Consider the following 12,883-nt stretch of genomic DNA (forward strand, 5'->3'; position numbering starts at 1 on the left):
ATAGCTAGCAATTTATTTTTTTTATAAATTTGTATTTAGCAAACATGAATTTCATTAATATAAAAAATAAACATAGTATTTGTTGTTATTAAAAATATAAACTTACAGCACCTCTCTTTTCAACACAATAATTACAATAGCACAGGACAGTGTAAAAAGGGCTACGATAGGATGGGAAATAAATTAGAAAGCGGGTATCTTATCTTTGAGTGGTCCACTCTAATGCTCTGAAGGCTGAAGTGACCATGTAAGTAAACATACATACATGTGTGTGTGTGTATCTAAATCGGCGCGCTTTTGCACACACACACGCACGGCCCTTGCGTCAGCCGGTCGAACAGCTGATTCGGCGCTCGACGGGCGTTTGATTTGGCATCGAAGCGCTTGCTAGTCGCGACCATTGGACAGAATGATTGGAAAAGCGGGGCGTCGTGATTTGTTGTGTTTTGCGATTCGTCCGAGTGGAAAGTTTTCCGTTGTCAGTTGTTATCATATTGCGAAATTGAGATCCAGCATCTGTCGATAGTTGATGAAATTCGCGTGTTATGCTGCCGCCTACATACATTGCACGCTTATGAGTGATGAATTGCTGATGAATAAGAACTAAATTCCGCGTCTTTCGTTTATGAGAACTTGTGAAATTGCCTGCACATTTACATAACCATGCAGGCCAGTAAACTTCGACCCAATCCCCGCGAGTCGGCAGGTATCCTATCCTCGCTCATGTTCTGGTACGCACACGTTTCATCCTACCGCTAAGAAGTGTTTCCTTTGAGCACATGGGTACATATGTACTCACCTATTTATGTGCCTTTCAACTGCCGCTGAGAAGTGACATCCGAAGTCAACAGTTAACGGATACTCATATTGTTCGTAGCATAATTCAAAGCTAGCTACCGTGGCGAAATCAATTTACACAATTACTCTCCTATTCCAGCTTTGCCCTGCCCATTCTGTTCAAGGGTCGCAAACAGACGCTCCAGCCCACGGATCTGTACAAAACGCTGGATGAGCATGGAGCGGAGAGCCTGGGAGATGAGTTCTTCCAGGTATGGGAGGACGAGGTGGCTCGGTGGCGACGAAAAGGTGAGTCTGGCCGTAAACCAAGTGTCCTGCGGGTCATCGGCCGCGTCTTCGGCTGGGGGCTCATTATGTCCGGTATAACAATTGCCGCCTTGGAACTGGGAACCAGGTAAGAGTCGTGGACTTGATCAGTCAACGTGTCGCTGATAATTTATTCGGATTAATTTGATTTATAACAGAGCCACTGTGCCGCTTCTTCTGGCCGGACTCATATCGGAGTTCAGCGAGCATGGAAACGGACATAGCTACAATGCCCAGATCTACGCCTTGCTCCTTATAGCCTGCATCTTGGCCAGCGTTCTTCTCACCCACCCATACATGATGGGCATGATGGTAAGTTCATTAACTTAATACTGAAGTCAACTTGTATCTAGTTCTGTGCCCTCTTAATTCTTGCAGCACTTGGCCATGAAGATGCGGGTGGCAGTAAGTAGCGCTATATACCGAAAGGCCCTGCGGCTCAGTCGCACTTCGCTAGGAGGCACCACAACCGGACAGGTGGTTAACTTGCTCTCCAACGATCTTAACCGATTCGATCGATGTCTTATCCATTTCCACTTCCTGTGGCTGGGACCTTTGGAGCTGCTGATCGCCTCCTACTTCCTGTACGAACAGATCCGAATGGCTTCCTTCTACGGAATCAGCATCCTAGTACTCTATCTACCACTGCAAACCTACTTAAGCCGCGTAACCTCAAAGCTGCGCCTGCAGACGGCACTCCGGACGGATCAGCGAGTGCGCATGATGAACGAAATCATCACGGGCATCCAGGTTATCAAAATGTACACCTGGGAGCGTCCATTCGGTAAACTGATAGGGCAGATGCGGCGCAGCGAGATGAGCTCCATTCGCCAGATGAACCTTTTGCGCGGCATCCTGCTCTCATTCGAGATAACCCTGGGTCGCATAGCCATCTTTGTGAGCCTTCTGGGATTCGTCCTGGGCGGAGGCGAACTGACGGCAGAGCGCGCCTTCTGCGTCACCGCCTTCTACAACATCCTAAGGCGTACTGTGAGCAAGTTCTTTCCGAGTGGAATGTCGCAGTTTGCTGAACTCTTGGTCTCAATGCGTCGTATAACTAATTTTATGATGCGGGAGGAGGCAAATGTAATTGATATGTCGGAGCGAAGGGACGAAAAAGCCGAAGAGGAACAACATTTACTGAAAGAAGTGGAAAAGAGGTCTTATCCCGTTGGCATTGGCAAGGAACCAGATACCTTAGTGGAAATCAAAGCCTTGAGAGCACGCTGGAGCCAGGAACAACACGATCCTGTCTTAAACAACATCAACATGTCGCTGCGGCGCGACCAATTGGTAGCTGTGATTGGACCTGTGGGATCGGGCAAATCAAGCCTCATTCAGGCTATCCTAGGAGAGCTGCCGCCTGAATCTGGATCGGTACAAGTCTCGGGCAAGTATTCCTACGCCTCCCAGGAGCCATGGCTTTTCAATGCATCGGTTCGCGACAACATTCTGTTTGGCTTGCCCATGGACAAGCAGCGCTATCGAACTGTGCTCAAGCGGTGTGCCCTGGAGCGGGACTTGGAGTTGTTGCACGGGGATGGAACCATCGTGGGCGAACGCGGAGCTTCACTGTCCGGTGGTCAGCGAGCGAGAATATGTTTGGCCAGAGCTGTTTACCGCAGGGCGGATGTATACCTTTTGGACGATCCTCTCAGCGCAGTGGACACTCAAGTGGGTAGGCACCTGTTCGATGAATGCATGCGCGGCTTCCTGGGCAAACAGCTGGTGATACTTGTCACCCATCAGTTGCAGTTTCTGGAGGACGCCGATCTAATTGTTATCATGGACAAGGGTCACGTCTCGGCGTGCGGAACCTACGAAGAGATGCTGAAGAGCGGGCAGGACTTTGCCCAGCTCTTAGTGGAAAGTACACAGAACAGCGGCGGAGGGGATGAGATCATAACGCCGCCGAACCTTTCCCGCCAGGGTAGCGCTTTAAGCACTAAAAGTTCCAATGGAAGCTCATCCTCGTTAGAATCCATGGTGGAAAAGGAGAAACCAAAGCCCAGTGCGGTGGCGGTGCAGGAGTCCCGCAGTGGTGGTCAAATTGGACTGTCCATGTACAAGAAATACTTTGGCGCAGGCTGTGGTGTCTTGGTTTTCGCTGTGCTGATATTGCTGTGTATTGGCACTCAGCTTCTGGGGTCGGGCGGGGATTATTTTCTTTCCTACTGGTAAGTGATTGAGAAATCTGAAAATATTTATAGATCTTAATGGAACTCGTTTTGATTAGGGTTAAGAACACCGCTTCTTCGTCAACGCTGGATATCTACTACTTCACTGCCATTAATGTGGGCCTGGTCATTTGTGCTTTGCTCCGAACGCTGCTTTTCTTCAACATTACCATGCACTCTTCCACTGAGCTGCACAACACCATGTTCAAGGGCTTGTCTCGCACGGCTTTGTACTTTTTCCACACCAATCCCACCGGCCGGATCCTTAATCGATTCGCCAATGATCTGGGTCAGGTGGATGAGGTGATGCCCGCCGTCATGTTGGACTGCATACAGATCTTCCTCACCCTGACGGGCATCATCTGCGTGCTGTGCGTAACCAACCCGTGGTACTTGATCAACACCTTTGCAATGGTATTAGCATTTTACTATTGGCGCGATTTTTACCTGAAGACGTCGAGAGATGTGAAGCGCCTGGAGGCCGTGGCTCGGTCGCCGATGTACTCGCATTTCAGTGCCACTCTTGTTGGACTTCCAACTATCCGGGCGATGGGGGCGCAGCAAACTCTGATCAGCCAGTACGACAACTACCAGGATCTGCACAGCTCCGGCTACTACACCTTTGTTTCTACCAGTCGTGCCTTTGGCTACTACCTGGATCTTTTCTGTGTGGCGTACGTGATATCGGTGATACTGCACAACTTCTTCAATCCTCCTCTGCACAATGCTGGCCAGATAGGCCTGGCAATTACCCAAGCACTGGGTATGACAGGAATGGTGCAGTGGGGCATGCGTCAGTCCGCTGAGCTGGAGAACGCAATGACCTCAGTGGAGCGAGTCTTGGAGTACAAAGATCTGGAGCCTGAAGGGGATTTTAATTCGCCTGCGGATAAGCAACCTCCAAAGAGTTGGCCCAAAGAAGGAAAACTGGTGACCAAGGATTTGAGCCTGAGATATGAGCCCGATCCCAATGCGCCTTGCGTGCTGAAGGGACTGAGCTTCACGATACAGCCCATGGAGAAAGTGGGCATCGTTGGACGCACAGGTGCGGGAAAGTCCTCCCTTATCAATGCACTTTTCAGACTATCCTACAACGATGGAGCAATACTTATCGACAGTCTGGACACAAATGATATGGGTCTGCACGATTTACGTAGCAAGATCTCCATTATTCCACAGGAACCCGTTCTGTTCTCCGGCACAATGCGATACAACTTGGATCCCTTCGAGCAATATCCCGATGATAAGCTTTGGAAGGCCCTCGAGGACGTCCACCTCAAAGAGGAAATTTCGGAATTGCCTTCGGGTCTGCAGAGCATCATATCTGAGGGCGGGACCAACTTTAGCGTAGGCCAACGCCAGTTGGTCTGCTTGGCAAGGGCCATTCTGCGCGAGAATAGAATCCTGGTTATGGACGAGGCAACGGCCAATGTGGATCCCCAGACGGACGCTCTGATTCAGGCTACCATTCGAAACAAATTCAAGAACTGTACAGTACTTACGATAGCCCATCGTCTAAACACCATCATGGACTCCGACAAAGTCTTGGTGATGGATGCTGGTCACGTCGTCGAGTTCGGTTCTCCATATGAGCTGTTGACCGCGTCAGAGGCTAAAGTGTTCCATGGAATGGTTATGCAGACGGGAAAGGCCAGCTTTGATCATCTACTGAAAGTTGCAGAGAATGTAAGTACTAAAGTCGAAAATTTGATTAAATAACTAACTTTTCCTTCTTTTTTAGGCCAAGCAAAACCATGTTTGAAGCCAATATTTTTACCATATTATGTGTTTGTCTACGTGATGTATATTGGGCCGAATTGTAATGGATATGGAATATCGTGGTCATAGATTCAGTTTTATAAAATACAAAACGTTTGTACTTAAGGGAGTAAAGCTAAATGACAATGTGTTCTTTTAAATAAAATGCTACTTAAACAACAAGAATCACGCGCCAAATCTTTTGATGATGAAATATTAATAAGTTATCCCAACATTGCTCTCACTGAATTTACCAAAATAATAGTGTTTTTATTTTAAACTTTATCTCTGCTCATACAAAACTTTATTGTGTCGTCTTGTTCGATTAAAAATAAATGTTTAGGCCGTCTCCAGCGAGCGGATGATGTCCGAATCTCCAGGATCGGTGATGGACAGGGTGCACACGCGGAAGTATTTACCGCAGGCGGTGCCCAGCTCGATGTTGGTGCCGCTGTAGTGCTGGACTTCAGTCTTGGCCAGCATGGCGTAGTACTCGATCTCGGACTTCCTGCAATGGGAAGAGCACATGTTAGTACCGAAATAGAGGCGCTTGGAAGAGATGAACCATTGGTTCGAGCGTCAGAAAGAGTCTCTAGTATAAAAAGGATTCGTCAAGGCATTCGGAATCAATAGGATCATCATTATGGGCAGTAGACTAAAGCTATGTACATATGCCGGCTTCTTACCCCAAGTGATGTGCATGCCCGTTGTTGGAGGAACCATTTGGAGGCGCCGCAGACTTAAGCGAACCAGTCCCGAAGCTTGAGATTGATTGATTGCACTGCTCCACTACTCGGAATCATACTTCTCAGTCAGCTTTAAGGGCAGACTCCATATGGTTCCATCAAAAACGTGGTCACTTGGGCGCAGTGGAAAACTACTGCTTAGCAACAGACGCATGGGCATCTCACCTCAGGGCGGGCGTGTTGCTGGCGATGAGCACCAGTTTGGCCTTGCCCTGGCGCAGGGTCTTCAAGGTCTGCTTGTAGCCCAGGCAGTATTTGCCGGACTTCATCACCAGCGCCAGACGGGCGTTGGTGCTCTCCAGAGCCTTCTTTTGTTTCTTAACGGCCACCATGATAATAGTTTGGGTTAAAGCACTATAGGCGATAGAAATTAGTTAGTCGAGTGATACTGTGGAGCCGGATGAAAAAATAAAACACCCACCTTCGTCGGCTGACAATGGCAAAAGAAAGAGGAAGAACAGCCGGAAATGGGTAGCACGCTTGTGTTGGTGTGACCGACGCGGTGATGCGAGAAAATACCACTAAATAATACTAATAGGGTTAAAATACCAATTAGCGGGTACACAATCCACAATTAGCGTGGATACGCACCGAAACTATCTACTAGCCAGTACAACCTCCAAAGCTATGACGATTGGCAACGCGGTTTTCGACTTCGAATATTTGTAGTTGCCAACGTGAAATTTTTTGAAATTGTTATAATGCGTCGAGCAATAATCTAAGCTAAAATTAGATGGCAAGATGAAGATGGAGTTTATTGATAAGAAACATATGCAATGCCAACAATCTTAAGATGATTCTAAACTTAAGCTTTTTGAACCTTTAAATGTTGGCCAAGCACACAAAGTGCTGAACATTTGTTTTATTTAAAATCTATTTGTGATAGAGCTTAAAACACTGGACAGTTGGTGTGGGCATTAGGGTATACCCAGCTGCGTGTTTGGATGAGAGCCAGTTGCTTTGTGACGGCACACAACCCCGGCTTGCCGTGTCAAGCTTTTACGTCGAATTATTAAATAAATAGTTCCGCACGGCGAACGGGTCGGCAACGCCAAATGAATTATACAACGTGGATTAGGGAGCTCCGAAGAGGGCGGCACGGAGCACCCGCATCCACATCCACATCCGCACCCGGAGTCAGAGTCAGTCGCAGACGGCGACCGGCACGTGACGACACCACAACCCAATGCCGACCCATGGCCCACAGTCATAAAGTTGCCTGTTTGGGAGTCCTGAGCTCATCATCATCGGCTCGTTGCGTGCGTGCGCACTCGACTCGCTTCCAGACAATCTGTGGCCTGGGCTGCCTTATGAATGATGCTGCTGCCGCTGCCGCTGCCGGACGGGCAGGAGTGAACTTTTCAGTTCGGGACTTCAACGCTTCGATTGTCGGGCTGTAATTCAACGCCATTTACGTGGCCGCATGCTGCCAGGAATGATTGCCGCCTGCACCACCGTGGGTGGTGGCGCCTCGTCTGGGTCGTTACTTTCTCCACTTCCACTGTCCCACCATTTCCATTCCCCTGGCGAAGCGTGCTGTAGCACAAATAAGATCCAACCTTTGACATGGAGTCCGGAAATTCTTTCACTAGCCGGCTGGCTGGATGTTTGGATGCTTGTCTGCTGGGATGCTGGGATGTCCTTGCCAATAGCCACGGGGGAGCTCTTCCCCCGCGAAATTAAGTCCAAGCCACTGCGAAATGAAGTTGCGAAATGCCCATCGATCTGCGTGGCTACTGGTCCCCCACATATAGTAAAAGACTCAATTACAGGATTGACTTAAATCATCTCCCTGTGGTAACTTACGCGATATGGAGCGTTAGCAGGACATCAAGTTTAAGGCAGGATTAGGATTTTATATTTTATTATCCATAAGGTTCAGTCTGTATTTTGAACCATGTGCTTGATAGCCAAATATAGTTATAGTTATATGTCAATGTAACTTAGTTTTGACTAACTAATAACATCTAATATTTGTTTCTTAAATATTGAATAATAAGTTCAATAACTCACATCTTTGAAACAGAGATCGAAATATCTGTGTGTTTGCTTTAAGTCACCCACATCCAGACCTACAAATACAGCCCCCTGCCCTATAGTTCACCCAAATAGGGATCCACTTCCGCTCTTGGAAGCCATGGCGTCAAACACTGTGCAGATGACCTTCGATCGGCTGGTTCAGCTGCCAGGCGTGACGGGGGCAATCCTGATCGATGGCAATGGAGTTCCGGTGCGGACCAATTTGCCGGCGAATGTGGCCCGCATATACGCCGATCGGATAGGCCACTGGTGACCCTGGCACGCTCCATGGTGCAGGATTTGGAGAACGGGGACGAGCTGAGTTACGTGCGGCTGCGCACCCGCCGCCAGGAGACGATGGTGGCCACCGAGAACGAGCACACGATCATTCTGATCCAGGACAACCGTATGCTCGACGAATCCCGGAGGAGCAGTGTCGCCTCGCGGAGAGCCTCTGCGCTCTAACGGATTCGAGTCCAGTAGGGGTCGTAAACAAGCTGCGCAAGCGGGTAACGACCACGTCCTGATGTCCTGGCTGAGAGAAGTCCTTGCACGGACGAGCTCACAAATCCAAAGCACAGAGCTGAAATTGTGAGCCGGGGCATTGCTGTGCTGGAAGAGCACGCAAAAATAAAATCCACTTACAGGCGGGGTAAATTGTGTTTGTGTACCCTTATTGGGAGTCCAGTAGGCTGGGGTCGAAGGTCATGCGCCTCCAAATCGCTGTAAATATCAGTAAGTAATAGTACTACACTTATATTATGATTATGATTTGGCAATATGCGTAAATTATACTTTGATATATTAGCTACATACCCGGAACATATGGTTTGAATTTGAAAACCTAGTGGTATATGGTTGTAAGTGATCCTCGTAGCTTTACCACTTGGCCCAGCTGGGATTGGGTATTTCTGGATTCGGTCTGCAGGGAAAGGAGGAAAGGAACCCATGCTTCCCCCGAGTTCGTTTCGATTGCTGGCAACAACCGGCTGCCGTCACGCCATCAAGCATTCATGCCAACAGCACGAAGAGAGGGTGAGGGGGATGGGGGGTCGGGGCTAGAGGACCCGCAGAGCAGCCTGTCGCCTGCACACTTACACACACTCGTGGGCACGCACACACCCTCAGCCCCAGCACACTTACACAGGAACACGCCGGGCTTTACACGCCTCCGCACGCGTCACACGAAAGCACGAAACCAATTTAAGCACCCACATTCTCTCACCCAATTAGTCGCACACAGTTCACCCACTCCCAGACCCACCCACACCACATCCACATCCTTGTCCACATCATGGCATGACCTCCTCCCACTCGCTCGTCCCGCCCACGCACACTCTGTCGAGCTGGTTGTCGTCCCCGTCCTCGAGTCGAGCAGAGTCGAGTCGAGTTGAGTCGAGTCGTTATCCTCGCGTGCGCACGCTGCATGCTTTCTGGCTGAGCTCGACTAATGGGTATTTGGTTGGGCATATGGGCATCCATGATTGCTAAGTTTGAAATATGAATGGGATCTTTTCGGCATATAAATCGACTAGGAAAAGTGCTAATTTATTAGATAGACATGTTTGTGCAACTGGAACCGTATAGATTGCATGTTCCCCTTGATTATATACATAGGTATCACCCAGTCCGCAGGCGATATTCTGCTTGCGCTGTTGTTGTCATTGTGTCATCATCAGCGCCATAAGTAGCAGTCAGCAGTTGCCTCCGTCAGCGGCAGCAAGTTGTGCCGCCTGATGGTGATGGTGTCGCCGGCGAAGGGGCGAAGCGGTGGTGGCCAGGACTCGGGGTGCCAGGATAGCCGGAGTGGCAGTGGCAGGGGAGCTTGTGCGCAGCCACAGAAATACCAACAGCCGTACAGTTTGTGTGTGTGTGTGGCACTGCCACTGCACTATGGGGCATTTGGCCTGTTTTTTTTACAAAAATTAATAACTCCTAAACTATGGGAGATATTTGGATGAATTTTTTTTTTATGTGTTACATATGACCCCAGGAATATTTTGGAAAAGTGGGCGTGCCCCCAACTCCGCCCCAATTTTTTATTTTTATTTTTGTTTTTAATATTATATTTTTAAAGTTAATTTTTAATTTCAGTATTGTATACAAATTCATAATCGTCTTCGTCTTTACAATCAATAGAGTCTGAAGAATCGGTGTCAGGTTCAAATTCGCAAGCTAACATTTGAAATTCAAATTTTGAATGACTTCTGCTGGAAGAGATAGTCGCTTATGTTTTCGAATGCTCCTTTTTATATTTATTGATGATATTATGGGATATTATTTATATTTGCCTTGGCTGGGTTCAAAAAAAGAATTTTAAGTATGTCTGCAAGATCCAGCAGGCCGCGCTTCCGTGCAGCTAGCATTGCAGCTTGACCCAAAAGACGTTCGTTGTGGTTCTGCGCCCATACGAGTTCATCTACTTGCTGTCTTCGGCCACTCAAACTTTTAAAATAATATGACGTTTTCGGGCATCCAGATAATTTACTTTCCTTTTTAGTTTTCTCTTTTACCTTCAGGACTAGGTGTTCTTCTAACCACTTTGAAAAAACTTTCGAAAGTTCATATATTTTTCGATTGCATTTTCTCCAATTTCGCAAAAGATTGACTGAAAACATTCGTTATTATTACTATTCGTTAATCATTCATTAAAGTCTAGCTTGCTATCAGAAAAATGCACACTAATAAAAGTGCAGAAAGAATTTTCTTTTTGACGAACACCCTTTTGCTTGCGCCACACTTCCAGCAGGGCAGCATTGGCAATCGAGATGTTGTTCCCTAAAAAATGAAATTTCTCAAAAACCCGCAAAAAACGCACATAGAGACTACCTGATATGAGTTAGGAATTGAACACACTACAACATGGATATAAACACATATTGAACAAATTTGAACAAATTTTTATAGCTCTATTCAAAGTTGAAATTTTTTTCTAACAGCTACATGTTGACACCACTTGCTAAATGTACAAATTGTTAGAAATAGACGCACACAATAAACAATATATTAATATATATACATAATACAAACCTGAATATTGATTATCTATTTCAAATTTTACTCTTTTACGATCTTCTTTTAAAATTTTAACACTTTGAAAGTTAAGCTAAATTTTGCGCGTTTCGCAGCCACCTGGTATATGCTCGCAACAGCCGACTTTAACAGCTGTTATAATAACAGTACACTGTTAAAATTACTTTTGCCGGCTAAAACATAATAGTCTAACGTATTTCCAATGTATTAATACTAAAATACTTCAATTTTGCATACTTGTGAAAAACACATTTTTGCAAAAAAAACCGGCCAAATGCCCCATAGTGCACTGGGAGTACGGACTACGTATTAGGGGCGAAGGATGAAGCACGAGAGACGAGGGTCGAAGGACTACGGACTATGGACGGGGACGACCAACAAGCGACACGATAATCTCGCACGTCGCATTTTTAGTTGCTGCTCCTGCTGCTGGCACAGTCGTTACTGCTGCTGTGTGGAACGTACTTGTTGTTGCCGTCGGGCTGCCAAACCCACCCCGCCCGAGTGCCCCGCCCACCGCTCGAGTCCTGGAGTCTGGTCCTGGCAGAAAGCCAAATGTGGCAAGTGGCTGATGTTGCTGCCATGCCTCTGCCATTCCCCCCCTTGCTGTTGTCCTCCGTCGTTGGCGATGTTGCTGCTCTACTGGCTCACCGGATGGGGAGCGGGCGGGGACTGTGAATGGTATTTGCCAGGACTTCGCTGCGATGTGGAATTCTGTGTCTGCGTCGAGTTGCCTCCGTCGAGTTGTGGGGGGTGTGGGCGATGTGTGGTGGGGGGGGGGGGGGGGGGGGGACTGGGGGAACGACCGACAAATGCTTTCGAATTGCCATGACAATCAAACCGCTTACACGTACAGTGGGACAAATTGACTTATTTTTGGACTCAGAGCTTCTAAAGTGTGCAGGTTATATAAACCCACGGAATTTTACAAGTCGGAATATTCCGTTTGGCAGAAGATGCTGTACCAATGAGTCAACCAGATGCCTTTGCACCATATATAGCTTAGTTTGCTTAAAATCTGAATGACATTTTGCAAAATTTGGAATATAACTTATAAACCTTTTCTATGCCTTATGTTTTTACAATCTCATAATACTGTCTAAGTTGAATTCTCACAAGATCTGTCTATATTCCTTCTTAAATCTTAAGTACAGACAGAATTCTTTGCTAGGGAAGAATACTTCTTCCAGCTATGAAATGTTCATTCCAAAATCAATGATTATTATGGAAATTTTAAGCCTTCGAAGATTTAAAAAGTAAATTGTTTGGGCTGCCAACTTATTCTATAATATAAATTATTAATAAATCGAAATCTAACTTCGCTGCTTTTTAACTTATAAGAAGTTGGTCCAAACTAGAAAACTATTACATAGATCTATAAGTCGTAAAACTAATCTGGATGGCATCCCATTTGAAAAATCAGCTTTCTCGAATTATCCCGTCCGACTTATTTGTTGCTTGCTTTTTGGGTATAATCATATCCCAATGGGAGCTCCAGCAGGTATGGCTTTATCCAAGTGGAGTAGCCCCAATTAATGCCACACTGGGAGGCAATATCAACAAGCGCCTGTTCCTGACGACGACGACGACGATGCTCTCGAGGACCAGGAGACACACTTCAGCCAGCGCCTTTTTCATGCCGTTGCGCCTTGGCCCGTCTGCCCAAGTGGGTGGGATTCAGTGGGTGGGTTGGTCTGTGTGGGTGTGGTCTGGTCTGTGCCTGTTTATTATCGCCCATCAGTGGGCGCCCCAACCGTCTTCCTGGTGGAAACTTCGCGCTGTCGCCGCGTCTTGTTGTCGAGCGAACGAACGAGAATGACAAATAAAAAAGTTTGGCACGGCACGGAAGCCTGCTGGCGGCATTCGCATAACGATGTCGGTGACTGCGGCGATGACTCCCGCCCCTGATCCAGCTTCAGCCCCTCGTCCTGCTGCTTCGTTTCGCTCGCCCCTCTTTCAAGTCCTGCCGAAGCCCAAGTCCTGGGCACAGACTGGCGCACTTTTGAAGTTTGAGCTAAGTGACATGCTGTTTATTGTCGAGAGTGT

General features: G+C 47.3%; 3 protein-coding genes across 3 annotated transcripts; 2 read left to right on the plus strand and 1 right to left on the minus strand.

The window, feature by feature from the left end:
• Positions 1-347: 347 nt before the first annotated feature.
• On the plus strand, positions 348-5,225 carry LOC6614621 (probable multidrug resistance-associated protein lethal(2)03659). The gene is made up of 6 exons (XM_002039013.2): positions 348-731; positions 938-1,192; positions 1,263-1,416; positions 1,483-3,281; positions 3,341-4,967; positions 5,023-5,225. The coding sequence occupies exons 1-6, from the start codon at positions 664-666 to the stop codon at positions 5,041-5,043; spliced, it is 3,924 nt and encodes a 1,307-aa protein (XP_002039049.1). The 5' UTR covers positions 348-663; the 3' UTR covers positions 5,044-5,225.
• Positions 5,226-5,301: 76 nt separating this feature from the next.
• On the minus strand, positions 5,302-6,297 carry LOC6614622 (60S ribosomal protein L30). Its single transcript, XM_002039014.2, has 3 exons — positions 6,207-6,297; positions 5,951-6,139; positions 5,302-5,547 (listed from the first exon to the last, which is right to left on the minus strand). The coding sequence occupies exons 2-3, from the start codon at positions 6,115-6,117 to the stop codon at positions 5,379-5,381; spliced, it is 336 nt and encodes a 111-aa protein (XP_002039050.2). The 5' UTR covers positions 6,118-6,139; positions 6,207-6,297; the 3' UTR covers positions 5,302-5,378.
• Positions 6,298-6,804: 507 nt separating this feature from the next.
• Positions 6,805-9,049, plus strand: LOC6614624. The gene is given in 2 exon segments (XM_032727548.1): positions 6,805-8,061; positions 8,064-9,049. Coding segments are annotated over 2 exon segments (345 nt in total). The 5' UTR covers positions 6,805-7,922; the 3' UTR covers positions 8,270-9,049.
• The last annotated feature ends 3,834 nt before the right edge of the window (positions 9,050-12,883 follow it).

This window comes from Drosophila sechellia, chromosome 2L (genome assembly GCF_004382195.2).
Source record: "Drosophila sechellia strain sech25 chromosome 2L, ASM438219v1, whole genome shotgun sequence".
Taxonomy (NCBI): Eukaryota; Metazoa; Arthropoda; class Insecta; order Diptera; family Drosophilidae; genus Drosophila; species Drosophila sechellia.